General features: G+C 53.4%; 1 protein-coding gene across 1 annotated transcript in view; it reads right to left on the bottom strand.

Moving 5' to 3' along the window:
* Positions 1-266: 266 nt before the first annotated feature.
* MN1 (MN1 proto-oncogene, transcriptional regulator) overlaps positions 267-27,654 on the bottom strand; it is a 43,122-nt gene continuing 15,734 nt past the window's right edge. Inside the window, exon 2 of the mRNA XM_061169604.1 lies at positions 267-588. Coding sequence (XP_061025587.1) covers positions 407-588 — 182 coding nt within the window. The 3' untranslated portion in view covers positions 267-406. The remainder of the gene's footprint in view (positions 589-27,654) is intronic.

The following is a 27,654-nucleotide window of genomic DNA, read 5'->3' on the forward strand; positions in this document are numbered from 1 at the left end:
GAAATAACAATACTTGGACATACAGCAGCACGAAAATAAAACAAGGAAAGAGGTCATCTAAAAAACGTATGCCAAGATTACAGAAAAATGGGAATTATCTAGCAGGAAAAAGGCTTCAGCAAAAGTTTGCTAACTGCAGAAGGGTTAACACTGGTAACATACCGTGGCAGACAAATTTCTTTTTTAAAAAAATTTTTTGAGGTTTTTTTTTTTTTTCCCTTTAAATTAACCCTTTCCGGTCCATATGCCACTAAGCAGGTACCAACCTAGAAAAAAAATCATCCACTCAGCAATAGTGGCCCTTTCAAATTAACAGGGCGGGTAGGGGTGGGGTCAGGTGGAGGGGGGAGAGGAGAGAAAAGGGGGAGGGAAGGGCCTGGTTGGGGAGGGGGTATTTCTTGTCAATTCAAGTTAGGGCGGCCACGAATGTCCCGAATCTGTTGGAAATGTCGGAGTGCAGGGACCGCCAGGTGGGCACGGAGGCTCGGGCCTTGGCATCGCCCACGTCGTCTGTGCAGTGGACAGACAGGCACTGCAAGTGGCTGCCGGGCTGGGTTGCCGAGGCCTTGTTCGGAGGGAGGTCGTGGGCTGCAGAGAAAGGAGGAAGAGAGGACGTTAGCTGCGTGCTTGACTCTGCAGGAGGCCCTAATGGGGGTAAAGTGGCAGAAGCAGAAGAGAGGCCATGTCCAGGCCCTCTTTTCATGCCTAAAGATGGTCTAAGGAGATCTAAAGGCGTTTGGTTTGAGTCCTCCTGCCGTCATCTCTGACTTGGGCTGTGAGACCTTAGCTAAGGGAAGACCTCCTGTTGGGTCTGTTTTTCCCCTCCCCCTTGGGAAATAGGAGAGTTAGGCCGGATAAACTCAGGGTTTGCCCATCTCTGATGGACTAGAGTTCCCAAAAGATTAACTGGACCTGAAGTAAGTTGGGAAGGCTTCCTGGAGGAGACACATCCAAACTGGGCACTGAAGGATGTGTAGGAGTTCATCAGATGCAGTGAAACAGAGGAGCGGAGGATTGTCCAGGTTTTGAATACAGCCCATTCTCTTGTCATCCTCCAGACAGACATTTGCTAAGGGCCTGCTATGTGCTGGTAACTTCCTTACAGAGTGCCAAACTGCTCAGAGCCACAGAGACTAAGAGTGTGGACTCCCCAACCACACCAGTGCCCTTTGCCCCTCCCCAGCTGCTGCGTGAAAGGACTTTAGGTGATAAGGGTGAGGGGGTCTATTCCTCTCCTACACCCTCAATGAAAATCCCCTCAATTTCCTTCTCATTCAGTCACACAGCACCAGAAACAGCACAGACCATAGTAATGTTTGGATTAGACTCACTTGACAGGAAAGAAATTTGACAACCATTCACACCTTAGCACAAATTATATTAGAAGAGAACAAGGAATTGGGAGTCCTGAGGCAGGGAAGGAATGGAGCAGTCATTTCAGAGGACTTCTAATTTACTGCTGCCCAGTGACCAATAGTTCTGTTGTGAGGCCTACTGAATCATGATTATTCTCATTATTCCTTTTTCAGGGCCTGACTCTCAGAGAGGCAAGGTGACCTGCCCAAGGTCACACAGCCAGGATGGGACAGAGCTGGGTTTGAAGATGGGCTGATGGTGAACTTCTGACTCAGCAGAAGTGAGAAAAGCTGGAATTGGGGGTGGGGACCCAGCTCCAGCCGAGGGAGCACACCCAGATACTGAACTCCACGACCGGCCCGCCCTCCTCAGCACACTGTGCAGGCCAGCCAGGGCCCGGTGCCAAGCAGGAGTCACCCCGCCCATCCCGCCCTCTGGGATCTGCCTTGAGGCTTCCCCCAAGAGCTGAGCCATGGCCTGCAGAGAAGATCCTCTCAGAGGGATGGGCCCAGGCAACCAAGGCCAGGCGTGACTAACTGGGTTTGGGGTCCCCACCCTGGAGCCCCAGAGACACCCAGCTTTGGGACCTGCATTCTTGGGAGGAGCTGGGGCTGGGAGGGAAGATTCTCTCCTTTGCCTCTTCCTTCCTTCATTCAATTAATAAGCTGAGTCCCTCCTGTGTGCCAGGCGTGGTGTAAGCCTGCAGATTCCAGCAGGAAACAAGGCACTGTCTCCCTCCTCCTCCTGCATCTGACGGTGAAGCTGGGAGACAGTATCGTAGCACAGTCATCTTAGAGTCACAGACCGCGGCTTAAATCCGAGCCCCACCACTGTGTGGATGGGATCCAACACTTTCCCTCTCTGAGCCTCCGTTCTATTCACTGGCAAAGTGGGGGTGATGCTGTCTCCCTTGGGGTCTTGTAACAGATGTCCTGACATACAGAGACATCCCCAGACAGGGCTGCTGGGACTGTCATTCACGTCTGAGGTAGGGGAGGGGAGTCAGGAGGTGAGGGGTCCTTGCAACCATCTAGAAGCCTCCAAGCCTTGTCCCTTCCTTGAGATTGGCCAGCTGGGCATGTTCCTGCCCATAAAACTGGAGTCTTTGTACCCATTTCATGGACGGGGAAGCTGAGGTTCTGAGCCTGAGGTTCCAAAGTTGGTTACAGGTGGTGGAGCTGGGATGCTGTGACCCCAGCTAGCTAGAGATACCAGACTCAGGGTCCCCTCACCCACAGTGGGCCCTGGATTCCAGCCATGCTGATGCACAGCCCTCACACCTCTGCTCCTGAGCCCACGCTTGCCTTGCTCCCAGTAACACCCTGCTGCTCAATACCTGCAAAAGGAATTTTGTTCTGAACATTGTGAGATCTAGATTGGGGGAAGGAGTAGCATCTGTCAGAGAGAGAGAGAGACAGAGAAATTCTGAAAGGAGTTCCTTATTTCACTTTACACACATTATTTCAAGGAGCCAACACAGCAATGCTTGTGCCCATTTTACAGGTAGGAAACCGAGGCCCCTTGCCAAAGTTTGCAACAGCTAAACAAAGACAAGGCCCACACGTGAGCTCCTGACACCCGGCTCCCTTGCTCTGTGGCTGAAGCACCAAGAAGGTAGACACAGGAGGACTACGGCTCTCATGGGAGCTGGGTTTGCTCAGCAGTGGTTCCAGACTGCTCCAAATGGCCAAATTTCCTAAAGATGTTTTATTCCCAAGTTACAGACGACTCAAACGCATGCCGTGCGCCAAAACCACAGACAGCTGCTCTTCTTACTTGGGGTGGATTTAATGAGGGCGTCGCAGGCACACAGTTGAACACTTCCGTGTATTATCTAATTCCATCCCCCAGCAAGCCCGGCAGCTGGGTGACCCTTCTCCCCACTTCAGAGGGGGCACCTGGGGCTCAGAGAGGGTGAGGGCCTTGCCCCACATCACAGAGCATGGGCACAGGATTCCCCAGCCTCTGCCTGGAACAAACAAGCGAGTCTGGTATCCATGGGGAATGTTTTTAGGAGAGAATATGACTCTTCAGTTCTTGACAACCCAAGCATGACCAAACTCATCCTCCCGCAGGATTCATTCCAGCTGGGGGGACCCAACACACCCTAGGACTGCGGCTCCCCTGGGCTGCCGAGTGGCTGCCGATAAATCAGTCCCACGGGAGCCACCTCAAGTCAGGGCCTGCCCTGGCCTGGCCCAGGAGAGGCCCTCCGTCCCCACTCCTCAGGGCAGCAGGCATGCCGGCCCCCACACCAGGACCCAGAGATAAAACCGCCCCCTCGCCCAGCTCCCAGGGCTGGGGAGACCCTGGAGTTACTCAGCGCCTGGCACTGGCAGACACCGCAGAACCTGATGGGTGTTGTCCTGTTTTCCACTGTTGGCTGTCAGCCTCCCCTATCAGACTGTGGTTGTGTGGGGGAGGAGCAGGTTTGGCCTGTTCAGCTCACCTGGGGCCTGTGCATTGACTGTGAAGGGCCGCTCAGCCCTATTTGACAGATGGGAAGACTGAGACCCCAAGGGACAGGGAGCTGCCCAGGGGTCACCCGAGGCCAGGTCACCAGCTTTGGGACCGGCCCTCTACTGTTAGCCCAGGATTCCCCACAGGTCAGACCGAGATGGAATCCCGGGTCCCCCAACCTTGGCAGCTGGCCCCCATTTCCTCATCTGTAACTTAGGGATGGTGATTCCCATGGGCCTGGCTCAAGGCAGCTGGAGGAGACCATACAAGAGAAAGAGCTGATGACGCCCTGCCTGTGGGTGGTCAGTTCCTGAGGCAGGGGTGACATTGACTCAAAATGTATAACCACGAGATGCCTCACCCCGGGCAGCATAGGGGCTGAGATGAGAGGCTTCCAGTTCACAGGACAGGATGTCGTGCCTGCACAGCAAGGAAGGACCATGGGGCGGTTTCTAAGGTCATCCCCCTATTGGCCAGAACAGACCACCTGAGTCCCCACGCACAGGGGCGGGGCCTGGAGCTGGGATGCCTCGCTCTTCCTCCCCCCAAAGTCTCTCCCCGCCCTTTCTCCACATGCACAAGGCCTGGCTGATCCATCCAGCCCCTTCCCAGAACCCCCTCACTGATCGCTGCAGACTTGGTATCATGCTATCCAGGTACCGGCTGCTTTGGGCTCACCCTGCCGCCAACATGAGACCACATCAGATTTTGTCTTCAGTGCTTCCCCATCCACAAAGGGGATAGTAAATTCCACAAAGGGAAGGAAAGAACCTTGAGCCAGTGCCCAAAAAGTGACTGCGTGAATAACGGATGGAATTCCACTCCTCCTACGGGTTCCACAATGATCATGCCTACCGTTTGGGGAGCACGGACTTTCGTGCATCACTTCAGCTCTCAGAACCTCAGTCCTAGGAAATGGGGGAAATAATAGGACTGGCCGTCATGGAGGCAGTTACGAGGATTAAGTGAAATGATCCATGTAAAGTGCTTAGCACACAGCACACTCCCACCGGCACCAGGAGGACTGCCTTGTGTGGTTGTCGACCAGCCTGCAGTGACCAGCAGGGCTGGGACGGCTGGCTGGAGTGCTAACTGGGACGGCTGAGTGACCCTTTGGCTGGCCACGGCTGAGGTAAAGGGAGAAGGGAAAAGACATGCATGTCTTTACCTGCGGACATCTCATTGTTAATTTCACTTCTGGAGGTGCCACCCATGGAGGGGGCTGAGTTTTTTTTTTTAAAGTCAGCAAAACAGGCCTTGTCACTGCCTTGCTCTGCACTCAGTATCCCCGGGAATGGGTTCCAGTTTGGGTGGGCCACGTGCTCAGGCACCCTCAGCTCCAGCGGGGGAGGGGGTGGGGGTAGCTGCCCCACCCCCCGCCCCAGTAGCTGAAGTGCTGCCTTGGTGGTAAGCACAGCCACCACTCTGTCCTCAAACCCTCAGAAAGGGGACTTCTGCCGGGCCACCTCCTGTCCCTCTGCCCCCCAGAGGGAAGGCCAGATTATGGGGGTCAAAGGTGGGCTCCAACTTGCACCCAGGTCAGGGGCTCCCTGGGTGCTAATCCAGGGTATAACCTAAGCAAGGTGTTAACCTGGGCTGTAAAATGGGAACCTACTTCACAGGCTTGGAGGACGATGAAGTGAGATCACATGGGTGAAAACTTCAGCACATGATGAGCCCTCAAAAGAGGTTAGCTGCTCTTAGGATTATTATAGTTACTATACTTTAACAGCCCAGGGCTTCGGAGGCAGGCAGAGCTAATACTGCCGCGCACTCGCCTTGTGTGTGGGGCAGTTTCTTCGTTTCCTTGGGTGCCAGGGGCCTGCCCCACCCCCTGCCCTCCGAGGCTGGGGGGCCCCCCGGGGTGCGATCCCAGGCAGAGAGGCGAATTAGAATTCCATGCGTATTTTTAACCTGAAGCTTATGTAAGGAGCAGTGTGGGCCCCAGAACACAATAGCGAATGACTCTCGCCGGCTCACCCTCGCCAGATTCCGACAAAGGGAAATGTATTTTGGTTTTTCCTTTATTTGGACCTGGCAGGGGGTGTGGGGGGGAAGACGCTGGTGTCTGTGACAGCTGCCACTCAGCTGGGGGCTGGGCCACTGGGCCCGGAAGCAGAGGCAGGCCGGCCGGCCTGGAAGCCACAGGGCTGAGCCACCTGTTCTCGGCACCTCTGTCCTGCAGCCCGGGAGTCCCTTAGGGCCCCCAGACACATCCATGTCCCCCCAGACGCTCCCATCTCCAAGAAAGGCCGGGCCATCACACCCAGGCTAGCTCTGGGCATCACTCTTCCCCAAGCCTGGAGTCAAGCACCAGGGAGGCAAGAGCCTGCCTCCAAAATTCATCCACTGCTCTCCCGCCCCGTTGCCCCTACCCTGGTCCAGGCCCCCACTCCTGCCTGTGGCGACAACCTTGCTGCTCTCTCTGCTTCTACGCTGACCCACACGCCCATCTTCCCCTGTGAGCCGGGTGAGAAACTCTGAAGCACCAACCAGAGCAGGCCCCTCTCCTGCTTAAAACTTCCATGGCTCCCCAGTGCCCCCAAGATAAAGTCTCCAGCTTCCCATGACCTGGCCTGCTTCCATCTTGGGCCTCCAGCCTCACCTCTCAGCTGTACCGTCTCTCGAAGAAGTCCTGACCCTTCCCACCTCCACCCCTCTGCTCCTGATGTTTCTTCCGCCTAGCACACACTTCTCACCTCTGCCGACTCCTACCATCTACCTGGCTGTCAGCCTCATGGTGATGTTTCTCCAACACCCCCACTTGCAAATGGCACCCCACCACCAGCGACCGCCTCACTGGCTACAGGGAAGCGCTGACACATCTCCCTGGGCAGAGGGGGGAATCCTGAGTTCCGAGCCCCTTAGCAACAGGCCACCAAAGATGGAAAACATCATGGGGAGACTTTGGAGTCAGATGATCAAAGTCTGTAACTCGGTCCCTGGCACTTTTCCCAGCAGGGCGACCTTGGGCAAGTCACTTTTCCTCCTTGAGACTCAGCTTCTTTCTCTACGAAATAGGATAAGGTCAGCACCCAGGTCCTCACCGAGTTCCGTCAGGTTCTATCAGGTAAAGGCCACAAACAATCAGAGCAGGAGTAGAGAGTCTTGTCGGTGGTTAACAAAGTTCAAGGCTTTTTTAAGGCAACACAAAGGCCCATCTCCAAGAACCCGCCCCTGGGGATGTGGGGGACCCAACCCTAGCGGAACTGGTCCCCATACCCCAACTGGAATCCTTCTGCAGAGCCTCACAACCCCAAGGAGGACCCCGCCTTGGCTGCCTGTCCACGTTCAGTCCCTGGGTCGTGTCCCCTCCTTCAGAGAGCTAGACAGGGTCTGGGGGACTCAGCGACTCTAAGCCAGATGTCAGGTGGCACAAAGATGGTCTATAATGCCACCAACCGTGCAGGAAGACGGCACACCCAAATTCCCACCCCTCTCCTTCCCCATACCCGGCAGCTTTGGGATGTTCAGAAACCTGGATGTTCAGAAATCCTACCTCCTCCCTCTGAGTCTCAACTCTGCCCTTCACCAGCTCTATGACCTTGGGCAAGCTCAGCTTGCTGAGCCTCAGTTTCCCCACCTGTAGAAGGGGATAACATTCCCACCAGTAAAGATCAGACAAGCCTGGCCTGGATGGAGACCCTGAGAGCAGACACGCCCATGGGGCTCCCCGAGGTCTCTCTGGCCCTGGCATGCAGTAGGCACCTGATAAGGATTTGTGAAATATGTGAATGAAGACTCACATTCTCATCCCAGCTCTCCACCTGCTTGCTGTGTGACCTTGGGTAAGTCACTCCCCCTCTCCAGGCCTATCTGGTCCTCTCAGAAATGAATGGTGGTGAGTAGATGTACAAGCCCCCTGAATCTTTCTATCCCTTTGGGGTGATCAGATTTTACATTCAAAGAAGGCAGGAGGCTAAGGTGCCCTCCCCAAACAAGGGACAGTAAGATACACTGACCTCAGGCTCCCTATGGGGCCGGGCCTCGGCCGATCTCATTGGACCAACCCAACACCCAGGGAGAGAGGGCATTTTACAGGGGAGGAAACCGAGGTTCAGAGAGGGGACGTCAGTGGCTCACAGTCACACAGCCGGCCTGTGGCAGAGCCAGGGTCACTCCCAGGTCTGTCTGATGCCAAAGTCACAGGAAAACGTAAAATGTCGCAGCCAGACGGCAGGTACACCCTGTCCCTCCTCCTCTCTCCGGCTCTCTCGTTCCCACCCCCCTCTCCTTCTTGCTCAGTCTCTCTTTCTCTTGTTCTCTCCCTCCCTCTTTATCTTTTTCTCTCTTCCTCCCCCTCCCCCTCCCTCCCTCCCACCCTCTCTCTCTGGATCAACACTCCTGCTTTTGGGGAAAGGGCCCTAAAGCACACAGATGGGATGAGAAGGACCCCAGGTGACACAGCAGCCAAGGACACAACCCGAGGCCCCATTCAGTGCTTTCTCCATGGACGCTGCCCGAGCATTTCCACATTGGCCCCATCAGATGGGGGGCAGCACACGGCACACATGGGGGCTCCTGAGGGGCTGGTAGGGCCCCCACCAACAATCGGGAGGCCCCATGAGGGTGAGGAAGGGGCCTCGCTCCAGCCGCTGGGGTAGCTCAGCCTGGGGAGAGGCTTAGCCAGGCCCCTGAAAGCCTTCGGAAATTAATTGGAGTTGACTTGGCTGAGGGCAGCTGTCATTTAGATTGAGAACTGGCTGAGGGCTCCACTGAGGCGAAGCAGCAAGGGCATCACTGGGACCAGGCTGCTGAGAGCTGGGGGCCAGCCCGGGACTGGGGCGGGGGGCTGAATTCCAGGGATCCTCCCCAGCCCCAAAGGAGGAGGCACTGGGGTGGTGTTTGAGGACCAGAGTCCAAGGATGGACAGGGCAGGTCCCTCTCCCTGGCCTGAGTGCCTCCATCAGGCTCCTTCTCCTGGCGCCTGCGGCCACGTGGCCAATGACCTGTGACAGATGCAGCCCTGTGCACCCCCCGGGCCACTCCCCGCCTGCCTGCTGCCGACACATGACAGGCTGGGGGGCCGTGAGCCAACCCCTCAGCCTGCACCTTCCTTCTGACAGTGTCCACAGGGGTGCATCAAGGGTGCTTGTGCAGGGGGAGCTCTGCGCCACGCGTCCAGAGCACCAGGCTTCAGGATTGGCTTTGGGGATGTTAACTCCTCCCAGCCTCAGTTTTCTCACCCATGAAATAGGGCTGGAGACAGTATTATTCTCATAGGGCTGTTGGGAAGAGTCCAGTGATAATGCAAGCAAAGCGCTAAACACACTGCCAGGCACCAAGGCTGCCCAAGAAATAGTAGCTGCTATTAGTATTTCTAGTATGATTATTATATTGGAGATTCTCTCCAGCCCTGTCTCCAGCAGAGCCCTTCCCACTCTGTTTTCTTGCCTTCTCACCCACAATTCACTCCCATGACATTGGGCCCAGTGCTGTGTGGCCCTGGGCAAGACACTGTCCCTCTCTGAGCCCCAGTATCCCACCCGTACACTGGGGGTAACTTTACACCAGGGCCAACCCCTCACGGAGCTCCCCACTCTGCCTGGTGTGCGGTAAACCATTCAACCATTATCTTTATAAAACAAGACAAATATGCACATGTATTTCTATAGGATTAGAACCGCATTCCTTTCATCCCATTGGAAAAAAAGAAATAGATTCAGTGACAAGTCTGAATTTTAAAAAGTAAGTTTTCGAAGCACTGATGCTTTGGGTGGAGGTTCTTGGGGGCATCTGCCCTGGTCACCCATCCACTGGGCTGTGGAAGCTTTGTGCTCTTTCCATGGCAGGTCGGCAGGGAGGCAAGTAGCCCGTAGGCCCAGGTAACTTCCCATAGCGCCACTGCGTCTCGAGGAAGGGCTCTGCGTGGGGGTCAGTCATGGGATAGTCATGCACGTTGGAGACAGAGGCTTAGGTTCAAATGCCAACCCTGTCACTGCCGGGCTATGTGACCCATGATCAGCTGCTTTTGACTCCCCAGGTCTCCATTTCTTCACCTAAAAAGTGAGTTTGGTCATTGCTGCCTCGCAGAGAGGCGGATGAAATGCCTGGTGTCCAGGGGATGCTCAATATCCAGTTACCATAATCATTTCCCCAAACCCGGGCCTGGGGCAGCCTGTAAGAGGGAGTCCTCGAGACGGTGATAACAGCTAAAGCATCACAAGCAAACACGTGCTCCCAGCTGTGTGCTGGGCGCTGGGCTCAGAGAGCCCCCAGCCCGGTGGAGAGATGTTCTGATAAACACGGAACTGCAGAACAGAGACAATCCCTGTCGGAGCAAAGTGGACCCCGGGGACGGGTGGGGATCCGGGAAAACTTTGTAGAGGAGAGGACACGCTAGGGGGACTTAAGGATGAGTATAAAGCTCTGCATCAAGAGAAGCGAGAGGGGGCGCTCCAAGCCCTGCTGTGACTGTTTCAGAAGAGCAAGAGGCCAGCCCAGGGACCCCGATTTAGGGCCTGGGGGACCCAGAGGAAGAGGAGGCAGCAAAGCTCAAATGGAGTCAGTCATGGAGGACTGGAAGCGTTTGGCTTTGTTCCTGCAAAGAGGAGACGAGAAGGTTTTCGAGCAGGGGAGGGGCATCAGGAATCTGTCAGAATTAACAAGAGGCTTGCACCTTATCCATTCCGGCCCTGGCATAGGACACCCGACGTAGAAACACACCCCCTTATTGGGGACAAGGTCCCTTGCTCCCCAACTCTAAGCAAGTGGGAGGATTGGATTGCAGCCCCATGAGAATGGTACTCTGAGAGAGCTCTGGTCCAGCTGGACCTGCCATTCCTCCCTGGCAGCTTCTGAGTCAGACGCCTGTAACCCACGTCTCCAAGAAACCCAGGTTGGGTCCTAATCCCAGCCCTGCCACGTCTTAGCTGGTGGCCCAAAAGACTCCACCTCTCTGTGCCTCCACGTCTCCTCCGCACAACGGATGAGATCATCATGCCCTGTGCTTTTACATCAGTGAATCCTCTCTGAGGATACAGGTGGGGAAATTGGGGCACAAAGGGGGCAGAATTGCATCCCAGGTCATCTATTGATGAGCAGAAGGGTTGAGGGCAAGTCACTTGATCCCTCTCCTTCTCAGTTTCCCTACCTGTGAAATAAGACCATACACCAACTGGGCAGTGCTGCTGGGAGATTGACATTTGATAGAATTAACCAACAGACAAGAACTAATTAGCACCTATCACGTGTTTGTTCTTTTAAACTCACTCCTTGCTCACCATAACTCTGGAGGGCAGCTTCTATTCTCTTGGCCCCATTTCACAGATGAAGAGCCAGCCAGGGTCAGCACACTACAGCCCACGGGGTATGTCCAGCCCACTGTCTGTCTTTATAAATAAAGTTTTATTGGAACACAGCTATGCTCAAATGTTTACATTTTGTCTATGGCTGCTTTCATGCTACAGTGGCAGAGCTGAGTCATTGTGACAGAGGTTGTATAACCCACAAACCTTAAATATTTACTATCAGGCCCTTTACAGAGAAAGTTTGCCAACCCCTGAACCTGAGGCTTAGAGAGGTGATATCACTTGTCCAAGTTCACACAAGTAGGAAGGAGCAGCCAGGCACCCAGTAGGTGCTCAATACATGCTCCTGAGAAAGGTGTTTGTATGTAAACAACTCTGATCTGTGAGGACTTGCATGGTGACCCTTCGGGAATCAGAAATGTCCTCCCCGTTCATGTGGCCCTGGTCTTCCATCTCTGGCTATAGTGGAAACCGTCCTGCCTTCCTACTTAAAAATTAATAAAACAGTAAAATGCTGCTTGTAGGGGAGAGGGGTTATTGTAAAAAAAAAAATTTTTTTTTTAATCATTCTAAAGCACGTCCATAAATGCAATGAAAGAGGAGAAAGGTGAGCTCTCTGAGGAAATGTGAGTCGCCCACATCAGGCGGGAGGAGATGGGCAGCCACCCAGCACTCACAGCCCCTGAGTACCCCCTCTCAGCTCAGCCTCGACTCAGGGAAGGACAGAGTGATGCGCAAAGTGGATGGTGAGAGGCCAGGCAGGCAGAGAGTCCACCCCGGGGCTGGGCCAGGACCTTCTCACTGGCTGATCTCATTTATCCCCTCAACAGCCCCATGAGGACCAAGGTCACACAGCTAGAAAGTGGAGAGCTGGAATCTAAACCCAGGTCTGTGTGAGTCCAGAGTCTGTATTCTTTTAACCACCCCGTGGCATCTGCTTGGCCTGGGAAGGGAGACGGGTGGAGCAGTAGAAGCTGGTCTGGGCTTGGAAGAAGCTGGTTGGTCACTCCCATCCAAACAACAGGGACCAAAGTTCCTGGGGCGCCCGGCCTGGCACACCCACCCAGGGGTTCCAATAGGTCCGGACTTGGGCTTTCTGGGTTAGAGGTGTGTCTGCCAAAAACAAACCCCAACCTGCTTTCCCTCCACGCTAGGCTCTCCTCCCCTACTCCAGGAAGACAAGCACCAGCCCTACCTGAAGCTGGCTGTGTGACTTCAGGTGCATCGCTTGCCCTCTCTGGGCTGCCACTGTAAGTGTCAGGAGTCCCGGCTGCCAGGCCTGTAACTCTATGACCTAAAGAAGCCACCCAAGGGGCTTCCCTGGTGGCACAGTGGTTAAGAATCCGCCTGCCAATGCAGGGGACACAGGTTCGATCCCTGGTCTGGGAAGATCCCACATGCCACAGAGCAACTAAGCCCGTGCACCACAACTACTGAGCCTGTGCTCTAGAGCCACAACTACTGAGCCCCCATGTCACAACTACTGAAGCCCGTGCTCCTAGAGCCCGTGCTCCGCAACAAGAGAAGCCACCGCAATGAGAAGCCCACGCACCACAACACAGAGTAGCCCCCGCTCACTGCAACTAGAGAAAGCCCACACACAGCAATGAAGACCCAACGCAGCCAGAGATAAATTAATTAACTAATTAAAAAAAAAAAAAGAAGCCACCCAAGTATATGTTCCCCATCCTAAATTATGCTATAGACTGATGGGAAATGCTAGCTAACCTCTACCTTGGAATGGCGGAGGGGACTGGCTCGGCCCTGTGTGTTCCTGCTGGGCGTGCAACGCACACAGTGTGTCTCTGGGGTCGACCTGGAAGGCAGGGGCCATGGCATTCCTTCCAGACAGGGAGTGTGGGAAGAGGCAGGCACAAGGGTGGGGGTTAGGTGACCAAGCCGACCCCAGTCTCGCCTTCTGTCACATTTTCCCAGGGCCAGACACATTTTGCAACACCCGAACCCCACCTCTTGGAAGGATTTTCTGGACTTGGCCTATGTCTCAGGTATGGAGAAGCAGGATTAAGACTCAGTGCCTCTCCTCCCATGGCAGAGGTCACAGACCCTTGTCCCTGTGATCTTCTGAGGAAAGCAGAACTGGATCTTAGGAAGACTGGGCTGGCTGGTGCTGTACACTGGGGAAACTGAGGCCACAGAGGGTTAAGTTGGGGGAACAAGTGTGAACAAATCAGAGGATTCTGGCCTGCCTGCTGAAGCCAGCACTCAGTTGTCTCCTCATTCAGAAGGTTTCACAGTGGAGTTTGTAGTACGCTGTCACCAAGTGGTGGCAACACTACTCTTGCCAGCTCTCCCCTTTCCTGGACCACTACTGTCACTTCTCCCTTCACCTAGCTAACAATTCCACTTTCTCCTTACTCAGGTAGGTCTCTCCAAGCCCCTCAGTGGGCTCCAATGCCCACCAGGCTATAACATCTGGTGCTAACCCCAACTTCTCATAATTGTCCTGTTCTGTGCTACTGCCTCTAGAAGGTGAGTTCCATGAAATCAGGAGCCTTGTCTCTCCTATTCACCACTGTGGCCCTGGCACCTGGCACATAGAAGTCTCTCAACCAATATGTGCTGACTGTACCAGTTCCTGGGGGCAGGAACAAACCCTAAAGAATCATTAAAATAAGGAAGATTCAAACCACACCACCTGGGCCTCCAGACAGACCTAAATAGGAGTTTTTCAAGGCTTCCTGGGTGCCAATGAAGCAAGACTTCATTAGGAGGTTTGCCCACTGCCCCTCCCCAAAATCTACTGAGGAGGGCCACCCCCTCCAGACTATCCAGAAATGGAGAAACTGCAGCCACTTACTCTCCAGATCCCCAACCCAGCCAACAGATTTCCTTCAAAGTCTGGAGGTTAGAATCCTCCCCTTTTATTTTAGACCCCACCGGTGTGCGAGGAAGGCACAAGAAGCAGGTGCCTTTAATGGAGAGAAAAACGCAAAGGGTCGGCTGACAAATGTCAACAATTTCCTCCTGCTGGAGGATGATGACACAGGGAGTCCCGACCACCACCCTCGCGCGGCCACCCTTCCTGCCTATGGACCCTGAGCCTGGACCTGCTGGGATAACCTCTGAGATGAGCTTTAAGTTGACACCAGGCATGGGAATCAGTTAAATTACCCTCCAGGGAAAGGAACCACACCCCAGACACCATTCTACACGTTTCTTGCATATCACTGCATTGGGTCCTCTCGTTAATCTTTGGAGGGCGGAGCTGTTATTCCTTTTTTTTTTTCAGTGTTTGCCCTCGGGTTTTGTTTGGCTCATTGTGTGTATACATGTTATTCCTTTTTAAAGGATGTAGAAACAGGTTCAGAGAGGCAGGGTGACTTGCCCAACATCACACAGCTAGGGAGTGACCAAGGCAGGATGAAGCCAAGTCAGTTTCCAAAGGCTTTCTACTTTTGCCCCACGCCAGAAAGAGAGGGAGAGGGAGGAAGGAAGAGAGAAGGGAAGGAAAGAGTAAAAAATGATTCTCACTCTCCTAAAGGCCATCACCTGGCCTTCCCTCTTGGCCCATCCACTCTGTGTCTGGAAACACCTGCCTGTTTCCTGGGGTACCACAGGATGAGGAGATGCTGGCCTCCATGTCATGACCTGACGGGGGGATCTGATCCAGACCAGGCCTTGCCCACTGCAGGGTCTGAGTCCTGGGGAACCAGGCCCCCTGGGGAGGCGAGCGAAGCAGAAGGGAAAAGCATTTATCGTCCTGTACAGAGCTCACCCACCTGAGCAAAGCTCTTGCAGAGGTGGTTTCCAGCTGCCTGGGGGCAGGTGGCTGCTGCTAAGCAACAGGCTTTCACCCAACGACCTATCCAGAGTTCATGGCACGCTTGGGGTATAACAAGCTGATGATCTTGGGGGCCGCTAGGAATTCAGGGGCTCTAGGAGTCAAGAAGCAGGCTGTCCAATATGGTAGCCACTAGCCACATTAATTGTTTTAAATTTAAATAAAATTTAAACATCAATTCCTCATTCACAACTAACCACATTTCAAGTGTTTGACAGCTGTCTGTGGCTAGCGGTTACCGTACTGGACAGTGCAGATATAGGACATCCCCATCACTGCAGAAGGTTCTATTGGACAGCGCTGGTCCAGAATTATAATCTACAAAGTCTCTCCCAATCTGCGTCAGCGGCTGCCGTGACTGCTAGTTTTCTTACAAAAGGAAAGCCCTATCGTCTTTCAGATAGGAAGCTTCCATAGATTGAGGTAAATTGGGGCCGGAAGGAGCCACAAGGGTCATGTTTTCCAGGATCATCAACCACCTGCGACTCACACCGAAACTTATTTCCTCTTGAGCTCACGGCAGACATTGCTCATCAGCCTTGGCACTCCCTCCCATGTAACCCAGACACAGCCTCGGAGTCTTTCTCAACACAATGCTCTAGGCAGCCAGAACTAATCCATCCAGATTAGCACTTGACATTGAATCTGTAAATCTGACCTAGTCCAATCACAGAGAGGAAGAAAGTGAGGGCCAGTGAAATGAAGTGACTTCCCTGAGGTCAGACGATGGGTCAAGGTCAGGCTAGGATTAAAACTCACATCTCCTGCTTCCTGTTCTCCCCTTCACATCTCCCCCATGAAAGCTCTGGATAGTCCAAGTTCACAATCATCAAAAAAGAGGCCAGGAAATGCAGTGACTAAGGACTAAGAAGAGTGATGGTAATATTAGCAATAATAGTGACGATGCCAGGTTCTTGATCACCTGCTCTGTGGCTGACCCCAAACCTCACTTCTCACCAGTACCTTCCATTATTCTCATGACAACCTATAATGTACACATCACTATTCCCGTTTTCCAGATGATGAGTAAAGGGAGATTGGAAGACCCACAGGGACCTGCCCAAGGTCACATCATCACTAAGTGACAATCATAATCTGATATCGATAACTGGCATTCAGAGCACTCAGCACTGATCATGCACAGTTCCATACTCCTCACTCCAACCCAAGACAATCACTGGTCTCATCTTACAAGACACTCCCCCAAGTCCTCTCTGGCCAGCACAGCAGACGAATCCCACAATCCCCCACATTAATTCATGGAATGATCAAAATTGCCCCCATTTTACAGATGAGAAAAACTGAGGTTCAGAGAAAGAAGGTGTTTTGGCCGAAGTCCCAGAGCTGGGAAGTGGTGTTGCTGGGCTTTGAACCCTGGGGAGAAAACACTAAACCTTGGATTCCATTTCTGGAGGTCGACTATTGGGATCTTCCAGAGAGGTTTGCGGGACAGGACGCATGTAGGGCCATCTGCTGGAAAAACCAAGCCCGGTACTGCTTGCTGAGGCTCCTCAGATATAAAATATGGGGAAAGGGGCTGTTTGTGTCCTCCTGCTCAGGCCTCCCCAGCACTCTCTACCTTGGGGAGAAATCACCACTGCGGGTTTAAGTCCTGGTGTCAAGGACCTTCAGGGGCAGCTCACACCCAGCCACCAACAAGCCCAGCACCTGGCCCAGCAGGCGCCAACTCAGCCTGTTCTCACCCCAATGCTTCACCACCTCTTGGTATAGAAATTGCCCAAGACGAATTGTAAGTAATATTTAATTTTATCAAGGATAATTACATGAAATTAATTCAGCTTTACCTAGAAGCACTTTGTTATCATTTGCTTTCCGAGGGAGCTGGGGTGAGTACTGAGGCCCCCCAGGAGCAACCACGGGAGGGGAGAAGGGAGAGGCTGCTGAGATTGGGACTGAACAAGCAACAGGCATCACAAAGTAATTGAGTGAAGATAACGGCTAGCACTTCAGTGAGTGCCAACTGTATGCTTGTGTGAAATGCTCCTCATGTGATGTCACTTTAACTCAGGACAATCCTGTAGGTGGGCATGTTAGAACACACCTCCCATGCCCTCCATTTACAGAAGAGGCCACTGGATCCCAAAGGAATAGGAGCAGACATCTATGTGCCACCAAGGAGAGAGCCTGGTTGAAGACTCTGGTTGAAGCCCTGCCTGGCCATTTCCTAGCGGTATGATCTTGGACAAGCCAGCTTGGGTATCAGTTTCCTCATCTGTCAAATGGGAATAGGGACAGTAAACTGCCCCGGTGGTTTTGAAGAGTCAATAAGATAGTGCAGATGACACACTTAACACAAGGGGCGCTCAGCAAATGCTCAAACGATGCGCACTTTCATCATCGTCATCATCCAGCAGCGCTGCATGCAGGCTGGGGCCTCCTGCCTCCACGGGCCCCCGTTTGAGGCTGGGTTGGGGGAGGATCAGGAGAAGAATCTGAAGAAAGCCTAGCTTTCTCGGCCTCCCCACGGAGGCCTCACACACAGAACCTCTGAGCCAAGAAGTACAAATGAGGCCCCGAACAGGCTGGGAAACCCAGGCCGCCCCTCCCCAGGCTCCAGCCCCCAACCCGGCCCTCCAGGAGCCCCCATTTGGGGACACAGGCTCCCCCGGGCACCAAGAAGAAAAGGGGGCCCCCTCTCCCACAGCTGCTATCGTTGCCAGCCTCCCCGAGGCCCGAGGGGGGTCTGGAGCTGCTCTGAAAGGGCGCCGGGCGCCGGGGGTTCATTCAGCTGTTTTCGGGTGGCTCCAATGAGTTCATTTTACCGCGGCGGAATATTAAACAGCTCCTGGGGAAACAGATGCTAGGCTTTGGCTTCAGAGGGAGGGAGGAAGGGAGGCCACAGGCCGGCAAGGAGAGAATTCAAGTTCCGCTTCAGGCGGCTCCAAAGACCTTTCCAGGCTCGGCTCAGCCTGAGTCGTCACGCTGACCGGTGCCTGGGGACCAAGTGCAGGGCATCGTGTGGGAGGCCAGGCTGACACCTTGAATGCCTCACTTCACTGAGGCCTCACAACCACCCTAGGAAATAGGTGCTCTACTATGCCCACTTCACAGATGAGAAAACTGAGGCACAGGGTAGCAAAATGACTCATTCAAGGCCACACAACAAAAGAGGGCACCAAGATTCAAACTCAGGCCCCAAAACATCATCTTGGTCCTTTTATCTACATAACTATCACTCACCACCCTCAAGGTACCCTCTCAAGGGCACATACCAAGCAAACGGACCCCTGGACAGTTGTGGAGCTGCCGGGTGCTGTGCCTCCCCTTTGCTCAGATTTCCCTCCACTCTGCAGAGAACAATCCCACTTCCTATTATTCTAATAATCCCTGACATTTAAGCAGCTTTCTTGGAGGCTGCCAAACACGTCTGGGTGTATCACTTCCTCGAAGCTTCATAGCAGCTTCCCCATTCCAGACAGGGAAACTGAGGCCCAGACAGCAGGGTGGATCACAAAGCCACTGACCAATTAAAGGCAAAGTGATGAAGCAACCCTCCTCTGCTCCCCCTGCAGACTCAAGGTCCAGATTCATCCCACTGCCCACCAAGGAAGTTGGCATTCCCTCCTCACCACGGGAGCACAGAGAGGTGAGGTGACTTGCCCAGAGCCACAGAGCTGGGTTCCAAGGTCAACCCCTAGAACTGGGCTGGGTCAGAGCCCCCCACTCCCAACTCTCACTGGCTCCTGGCTATCCAAAGAGGTGCTGATCATAACATGGGGCTTCTTCCCTTTGGGACTTCATCAGTGCCTACATTTTTTTCCCTCCATGATTAGGAATAAATAATTATAATAACAACAAGTAACATGTATTGAAGCTTACCAGGTACAAATCACTGATCATAAGGCTTAATGTGTATGAATGGGTATAGCCCCCCCTACAGAACCCCGCGAGGTCGACACTGCCATCATCCTCACTTCACAGATGAGGAACCGTCATCATCCTCACTTCACAGATGAGGAACCGAGGCTCGGGGATCAATACCATATGGTCTCACCATTGCCCTTGGGCAACTCCATGGGTGATGGAGACCAAGTGGTCTCGAGGCACGAGCTCTGTACTGTTTTTCCTGTTTCCATGGACTGTCAGTGTCCCCATGCTTAGGGGCAGCCTGGCCCAATGGGCAGAAAGATGGGTGTTGGGGGGCAGATCCGGCTATACCACCTGCCGGCCACACCCACAAGCAGGTCCTTTTCCTCTCTGCACCTCACCCTTCTCATCTGTAAAATGGGTCAACAGAAGTAGCTGCTTCATGGTGGGGTGAGGATGCCATGGGTGGCTCAGAGGAGGCACTGGCACAAGCTTGGCTCTCAAACTGGCCCCCCTGCCCTTTCAATGGCTGCAGAGTGATTAAGGAGTCCAAACTCCATCCTTGAGTCAGGCTTCTCCTTTTACTGGACCCTCGAGGTTTGCGGGGGGGACCTCCAGTAAATAGGAATCAAAGGTTCAGAACAAGAAGAGCTGGGCCCCAATCCCAGCCCCACCTGTTATCAGCTGGGAGACTCAGTGTGTCACCACACCTCCTGGGCCTCAGTTTTCCCATCTGTGAAGTAGGATGCCTCCTGGGATGCTGACGGGATTAGAGCAGTGAATGTGGGAGTCACACTGTGACTCCCCTTCCCCCCAACACCACGGGAGTAGTTTTCAGCCCAAAACCCTAAAAAAGAAGTCTCGGTGACAAAGTCCCCTGACTCTAGTGAAAAAGAGTAGGAGGAAGTGCCCAGAACCCACAGGCAGCGGCTGGGCTCCAAAGGGTTAAGCTCAGCTCTGATTTCTCCCCAATGGCAAAGACAGCAGCTGAGGCTGCCCCCCTGCTCCCCGCTGCCTGAAGCCTGACCCCTGCCATTTCCACTCCCAGCCGCACTTGTATTTAAAAAAGGGAAGGAAAAAAATTTAACCATCCACACAGACAAACAGTTTGGGTAGAAGGAGGGGGGTGGCAGGGAAGGAGGGGGGATGCTGCAGATTTCCTTTAACTGAGTTCAGTTCACCCAAAAAAACTTTTTTTAAAGAAAGACCTAGAAGGGAGGCAGAAGGGGGAACAGAAGAATGAAAAGGTGGCAGACAAGTTCTCTGGAATCACCCGGTACCACTACATTTTCTGATTAATTAACCCTGAAAGGGGCCTCTCTCCCAGCCCTTCCTGGGGGAGGTTCTGGCTGGAAGAGCCCCGTTTTCAGAGCGGGGCAGCCTCTCTGGGGGGGATTCACTTAGAGGTCCCGGGGGAGCTCAATCCCCTCTCGAGGCCACGCTGCAGTTAAAGCCAAGGATGATAAGGAATTTATCAAATGAGATTTACACAGGGAAACCCTAATTAAGAGGTTAGTCTCCAGTTTAATTGCCTTCAAACCTAGGCAGGCAGGCCCAGGCAGATGGATTTTCAGTCTGACCTCATTAAAAATTAATAATAACCAAATAGAATACAGAGGAAAATCTGAAGTCCACAATGTGGCTAACAAGTAGAGGGGAGCAGGGGGTATGAAGGGCTGGGGACTGGCCTGACCCAGAATCCGCTGGCTTGTGCCCCCTGGGCTGGCCTCAGACCCGGAGCTTGTGGTCCTTCTCTCTCCTCTCTTGAAATCTGGTAGTTCTGGGCTCTCCGCTCCTTGAAGCCTTTTCTCCCCCAGCCCCTGCTCCCCTTGAAGCTGGCACGCCGAATATAAATTGGAAGCATGCATCTAACCCCAACCCCAGGCGGACGCCACATACCAGACAAAACGACTACAGGCCTTGGTCATCTGGGGTTAAGAATGGTTTTTGTTTTGGGCAGGGAATGTGGAGGAGCCCAAAGGAACTGGCCCGGACAATTGTTCCAGGAATGAAAGGCAGAGAAGGAAAAAGAAGGAGGAGGGGGGAGACGGCAGAGAGGGAGATGGGGCAAACACCTGGGGAACCACAGCTGGAGATGTTTTTCTGTCCCTCGGGGAATGGCCTGCAAAGTTTTTGCACCAGTCTTTAAAACACAAGGGGAACATGGATGTACCCCACTCTGGGCAGATAGGATTTTGCTCCTTATATGTACCCTTTTCACTGCCCCCCACCCCAGCTTTGTTTGATTAAACTATAAATTAACGCTTGAGGCAGAGAATCAGAAGAGATTTCTTTCCAAGAGCAAAATCTAGGAAAAAATCTCCAGCAAACGGACTTGCTCACTGTCACATGGATCTGCGGAGAAACACAAGCAAGAAGCAAAGTCCTACAGGGTACGGGTCACTTCTGTCCCACGTTGTTGACCCAGGCCAATGACAAAGTAGCAGGTCAGAGTTATGGGTGCTTCCTCCCAGCCAGGCACAGTTTTGAAGGGCGACTCATGGTTTGTCTCATAACTGCCCATGGAGAACACATCACCATCCACATACAGTGCGATTAATATGCTTTACATGTTATTAGCATTGCTGCTGTGATTTTTCGAAGTTTCCTAACATTAGCAAGGGACTGATTTTCCAAACCTTACACAAACAGAGATGCTAAGAAGTGGGTATGCGGGGCCAGGGTATTGAAAACTCTAAGGGGCTTCAGAAAATGCACGATTTTTATCTCAAAGCTGTTTCTCACTGACTTGCATTCTAAAACATCTAGCCTGCTGTCTGGGGAGTTTCTGCCAGCTGCAGTGGCCACCATCGCTACCATCCATGGCACCCAAGATCACCCTCCAAAACTCTGCAGGCAGATTTCCCAGGGCTCACAGGAAAGGAGCGATGCTGTCAAGGGGCCCCCGCTCCCCCACTTTCTGCAGTGTGCCACCTCTTCCCCTTGCAGGTTCTCAATTCCTCCTGCCCAGAAGGTGGAAAGCATCTTACTTATGCCAGGGTTTAGTGACCACTGTGATGTGCCAGACACTGGACTGCTTCTCACTATTTCCCCTGATCCTCACCAAGACCCTGTTTAACCCAAAAACAGATGAGGAGACTGAGGCCCAGGGCGGGCGGTGAAGGGATCGATGCAGGGAGAGGCAGGGCTGCTACAGCTGCAGCACTGACTTCCTGTGCTGTCCTCCTCCCCAAGGCCTGGGATGCAAAAGCCAGTTCCAATGGCCAGTGGTCAGGTGGCTAACGGAGGACATTCCGGCCCCCTCTCACAGCCCACCAGGGTCAGTCAGGCCCTGATGTCTGTAACAAGCCTTGGCTGGGACAGGGGCTGTGTCCTGGGCCCCTGGGTCTCAGGCAAGCAGAGCCCATGGAAGGGAGGGGCTGGTGAGGACCAGTGTTGGGGATGGAGAGAGGGGGCAAGTGAAGTGGGGATGAGGAATTCCGATGCCCACGGCTCCCTCCCTTTCCTCCTCACCCCTGCAGAGACGGGGGCTGGGACGCTTGACCCTGGACCAGCTCCTCTGGAGGAAGCCCCCACCATCCCTGCTAGGTCTCAGGAGAATTCGGGTGGCACTGACCCCCAGCCCTGGGACCACATAAGGATGCACCCCAACCGCTGACAAAGCCCCTTCCTTCATTCATCCAATCACTGGGCATCTACTGGCCATGGAGCCAACGCCAGGTCCTGGGGGAAAAATGCTGTTTCGTCTTCATTTTCCACACACACATCAGAGGCCCCTGCCATCCTGGCTAATGGGCCCGCCCCAGACCCTCTCTCCTTACACTGGCCAATTTCCTGTGGATCATTAATGCAACTGTCCTTTTTCTCTATATATTTACTGGGTAATTCCCTCTCTCAACAGGCGTGGCGTCTGTTTTGTTCACAGCACCGATTCCAGCACGGTGCAGGGTGCAGAGAAAGAACGTGACAGATACACAGGCAGATGCTCCCTGCTCACGGGGCTCTGACTGCTGGGGATACCGGAGCTGACCCACTTGACAGGCACACTGAGGCTCAGCAAGGTTGCACAGCCTTGTCCCAATCACACCAAGCCACCTCCTGGCCCCCAGGCCTGGGGCTCTGACTGCTGCCCCTTCACCCATGGGGAACAGATGGTGAAGATTTGGATAATCAGTGACATGACTGACAGTTGTCAGGAGGAGGGTGTGCGAGACTGGGAGTTGGTCTTTGGTTTGGTTTTGGTGTTTTGTGTTTTTTTTTGCCAGTCTCTGTTTTTATTTTTTAGTTATTTTTTTATTGAAATATAGTTGATTTGCAATATTGTGTTAGTTTCAGGTGTGGAGCAAAGTGATTATTTCAAGCTTCTGTCGGTGAGAAATCAGCTTCTCAGCTCATCCTTAGTGGTTCTGAGCACGGGCTCCCAAGTCAGACAGGCCCAGGTGTGACTCCGCCCTCTGCTCCCCACTTCCCAGTTGGGAGACCTCAGGCAGGTCACCTTCCCTCTCTGAGCCTCAGTTTTCTCAACTATAAAATGGGACTTGGTGTGATTGGCACTCAGTGACTGCAGCCTGTTACGATTCCTTTGCAACTCTGAGAGCCAGGGAGGAAAGCAAATGAAAACCCTCCAGAAGGTGGACGCCAGGCCCGGGTCACCCGGAGGCTCAGTCCGGCGGGTCCTGTGCCTTCCTGTCCGGTGACCTCTGTCGGGCCTGGAGAACAATGCCTGGGAAAAGAAGGAAACAGTCTCCCTGCGCTAGGACATGAACCATGCCCTGCCCAGATCAGGGGGAGGACAGACATCCCGCACGACCCCCACCTGCGGCAGGCTGAGTGCTCCCCTGGGGCCTGAGTGCCCTGTCCTTGGGGAGGGTGGGGACACGCCCTACCCTAAACTGTGGCCTGGCCCGGGTGCTGCCAAACTACTGGAAGAGAGTTTCTCCCTCCTCAGAAGGGGCCAGGCAGGAAGGAAGAGAAGGGAAACACATTTCTCAGCTACTCTGGGCTCAGATGCAACCACCATTCATCACACATCTACTATGTGCCGTGAGGTCCCATCCCTCTTGTGCCCAAGGCCCTCCCCTGCCCCCCCCATCATACTTAGAATCAAACCCACCCTCCTGACTTGAGTGTGATGACAAGCCCTGAGTGGTCCGGCCCCTCCTGCTTGGACAGGCTCTCCCCCCACGCAACCCCTTCCTGTTCCTGGAACTTGCCAGCTCAGTCCTGCCTCAGGGTTCCTGCTCTCCCCTTGTCTGGAACACCCTTCCTGCAGAGCTGGACCAGACTGGCTCCAGGGTGTGGGAACCTATTGTTAAATATTCAGGAATTCTGCAAGCCGGCTGACAGCTGACATTACAGCTTGACATGGGCCATGGTGGGAGTATTTACACCACGGGAATCGGCAAATGCTCTAAGCCGAACTTTCCCCCTCCCTGGAGAGCCAGTTGTTGAACGGCTACCAGCACACCACTGGCTGAGTCCTCATCGTTCAGGGCTCAGCTTAACCATCACCACCTCACAGAGGCCTCCCTGGTGGCCCCGTCTAGAACCTCTCGTGCCCGTCCCCTTCTGATTCTCTGTTGGCAGCCCTGCCCACCCTGTGACATTCTTCTTGTTTGTTGTTTGTCTGTCGGTCTGTCCCCTCCCCTAGAATGTAAGCTCCATGAGGGCAGGAGCTTTTGTCTCTCTGGTTCCCCACTGCATCTCGGCACCTAGAACAGCATTGCCGCACGGTAAGTGCTGGATACGCGTTTGTTGAATGAATAAATATGCCGGGCATTTTGCATTCAGACTTTACTACCATGCTTTCAGTATTATTTTGAGCCTCACCTCAATCTCTCACTGTAGTTCAGGGATTCTCAGCCTTGGCACTTTTGGCATTTGGGGCTGGATAATTCTTTGTCGGGGAGGAGGTGGAGTGAGGACGGCCCCTGTGTGCTGTAGGATGTTTAGCAGCATCCCTGGACTCTACCCTAATGCCAGTAGTGCCCTCCTTCCCTGCAGTTGTGGCAACCAAAAATGTCTCTAGACACTGGCAAGCATCCTCTGGGAGGTTACATCACCCCAGGGTAAGGACCACGGCCAGGGCCCTCAGGGAGCGGTGTTACTCTCCCCAGTTTGCCACTGAAGACACTGAGGCTGGGAGAAGTGCGGGGACATGGCCAAGGGTCCCCTGTGGGAACAAAGAATGACTCCCCTCCAGCTGATTCCAAAGCCCTTGCTCTCACCAACCTACCCTGCTGCTTGCTGCCCCTAGGGCACAGGGCTCAGCAACCCTCTGAGAGGGGCACAGGGATTACACCTGTGTTGTGGGTCCTGTAACCTGTGATTCACCTGCCCAAGGTCACACAGCACCCAAGTAGCAGAGGTGGGATTCGAACCCAGGCCCATGTGACAGCTAAGCCCTCCCACCCTCACCGGGAGCAGGGACCTCGCTCACTCACTCCCTGGAGCATTCTCTCTCTCTCTCTCTCCCTCTCTTTCTCTCGTGCTTGCTCTCTTCCTGTTTAGCCCGAGCCTGCCAGGTTCCTGAGGCCCCACCTGAGGTGCCAGACACGGGGGTCTAACTTCTTTATTGCCAGCTCCCAGATTGTTTATGGCTGGTACAGGCTCCTATCAAAGTGCTCGCAGGCCGTGGGTCAGCTCATTTCACAGATTCCTTCCACGAGAAGGCCGACCCTTCCTCATGTGTATCAGAAAACTGTTCCTTCAGAGCCTAGGAGAGCTGTCAAGTGAAAGAAAAATACCAGAGCATTGCCATCCCACCGCCAGGGACCCGGGCCTCACCATGGCTGCCCGCACCAGGCTGGGGCCAGCTGACCGAGGTCCACACACGGTCTGACTGCCCCCCACAAGGACAGGGTCTGACAGTGAGGCCTCAGACAGCTGCTGCAGGAGCAGCAGGTTCCAGCCCAGCCCTGCCCTAGGCCGTGTAACATGTACTGAGCATGGCCCCGGGCGCCGGGCCCCGTGCTAAGGGCCTGATGTACAGACTGGCGTGGCTCCCCTCCAGCCGGCACGACTCCATAGCCCAGGACAAGTCACATGGCCTCTCTGCTATTCATTTCCTCGCCCCTAAGACGGGACAAACACTAGCAGCAACACCATCTTGCACTTCGAAGGGTCATATGACACTACAAATGAAACACCGGGCATACAGCAGGAGGTTAATAAAAGCTGGTGCTGGCACAGCGCTTCCTCATTGTTGGGCAGTCTTCTGAGCATCTACTCAGGCATATATTAACTCACCGAACCCTCCCCCCACCCCTGCCCTCGAGGTATGAACTATTATCCTCTTTCCCTGATGAGGAAATGGAGGCACAGAGAAGTTCAGCAGCCTACCCAAGGTCACACAGCTAGGAAGTGGAGTTGCTTGGGTTTGAACCCAAGTAATCTGCCAGAGCCTGTGCTCTTAACCACATCATTGTAATCATCCTATTTAGTCCTATTTAGCTAAAATCATCCCATTTAGTCTTCATAATACTTCCATGAGATATGCACTATTTTTTTTTTTTTCCTTTTTTCAATTTTATGAGGAAACCAAGCTGGGAGCACTGAAGAGGTGATAGTCACACAGCTCAGAAGAGTGAAAGAGCCAGGCCTGAAATCTAGACCACCCATCTGGCAGGATCTGGTGCTACTGTGGCTTCCCCAAGGTCAAGAATCATCTCCTATACAACCTATACCTCCTGTAGCTCTGAAAGAGGAAGGGGGACAGTGCTGCTGTCATCAGGAATGTGTGTCCTACATTGGTGCTTCCTACAATAGGTTTGCAAACTTCTGGTTTAAGAAGACCTGGACCCTGGTTTGCACAGGCTCAGCAAAATCAGATCCTAGCTCCCAGGTGAGGGGTCAAGAGGCAGTAAGGCAAGGTCAAGGCTGAAGTTCAGCTATAGTGCAATCCTTGCTGTGCAGCTGTGCTGTGTGACCTTGGCTGAGTTGCTTGCCCTCTCTGGGCCTTGGATCTCTCGGCTGGAAAACGTTGTGGAAAAGGGGCACAAAAATGAGAGAAGTTTTTTTCCCATTCTATAATTTTGCCTAAACGTTCACCTTCGTGCTATTTCAATGGTGAAAATTACAAGCATATTTTCCAGGATATCCATCTACCGTGACACTGCAGCTTCACCCTCCGTCACGTATGGACATCTCAGTTGCCAACACAAATCTACCCAGTATCTCCACATACGCACACCCTGGCAGGAAAAATTGGGTCAGCAGACAGTGGCCCATGGCAGCCGGCAAAATAAGCTCTCAAAGACTTTCCACAGCAATGCTGCCGCAAAGATCTGCTGGAATGCACAAAGTAAGCCTTCTAAGAAGTTCTGAATTTCCACTCCTCCCAAAATGGCCACAGAGGCCCTGGCAGAGAGCTGACTCACAGAACTGCCCCTTGGTGGGTGCTCTGGGGCTAAAAGCATCCTCTTTCACAGCTGTCACATAAAGGGGAGCAGGCAGTGAGCACCCAGGCTTCCTCTGAAGCAATGAAAAAGCAGGGGAGAAAGGGACGCACCAAGAGGATGATGGGGAATTCCCTGGGGCAAGAGAGGTGAGCCTCCTACCCAGGAAGGTGAGGGGTTGAGGGGCACCAAACACAGACAGTTCAAATTTCAAGACCAGTTTCTCTATTTGTGGAAACCATCAAACCCTCCCAAACCCACCCCAGGAAGAAAGACGAGAAAAACCAAAATGTGGGCGAACTCAGCCCCTCTCCCTGTTCTCAGCCTTAACTTAACGTGGACAGGGAAGAGACAGAATCACCATTCCATCCTCTGCAGGATCTAACTTCAAAAATCTTGCGCACAGAGTAGGGAGGGAAGGGGCCTACTGAAAACTGGGACACCAGTTTTTGCAGGCTTAAAAACAGATCAATTTTACTCTAAAGTTTAAAATGAAACATGTTCCTGTTTGGGAAAAGAATTTCATTAGGAGGAAAATATAATATAAAAATACCCATTTAGAAAGAATATGCTATTAATTCTTAGCACTCTATGCAGAAGG

The sequence above is a fragment of the Eubalaena glacialis genome, chromosome 15 (genome assembly GCF_028564815.1).
Source record: "Eubalaena glacialis isolate mEubGla1 chromosome 15, mEubGla1.1.hap2.+ XY, whole genome shotgun sequence".
Taxonomy (NCBI): domain Eukaryota; kingdom Metazoa; phylum Chordata; class Mammalia; order Artiodactyla; family Balaenidae; genus Eubalaena; species Eubalaena glacialis.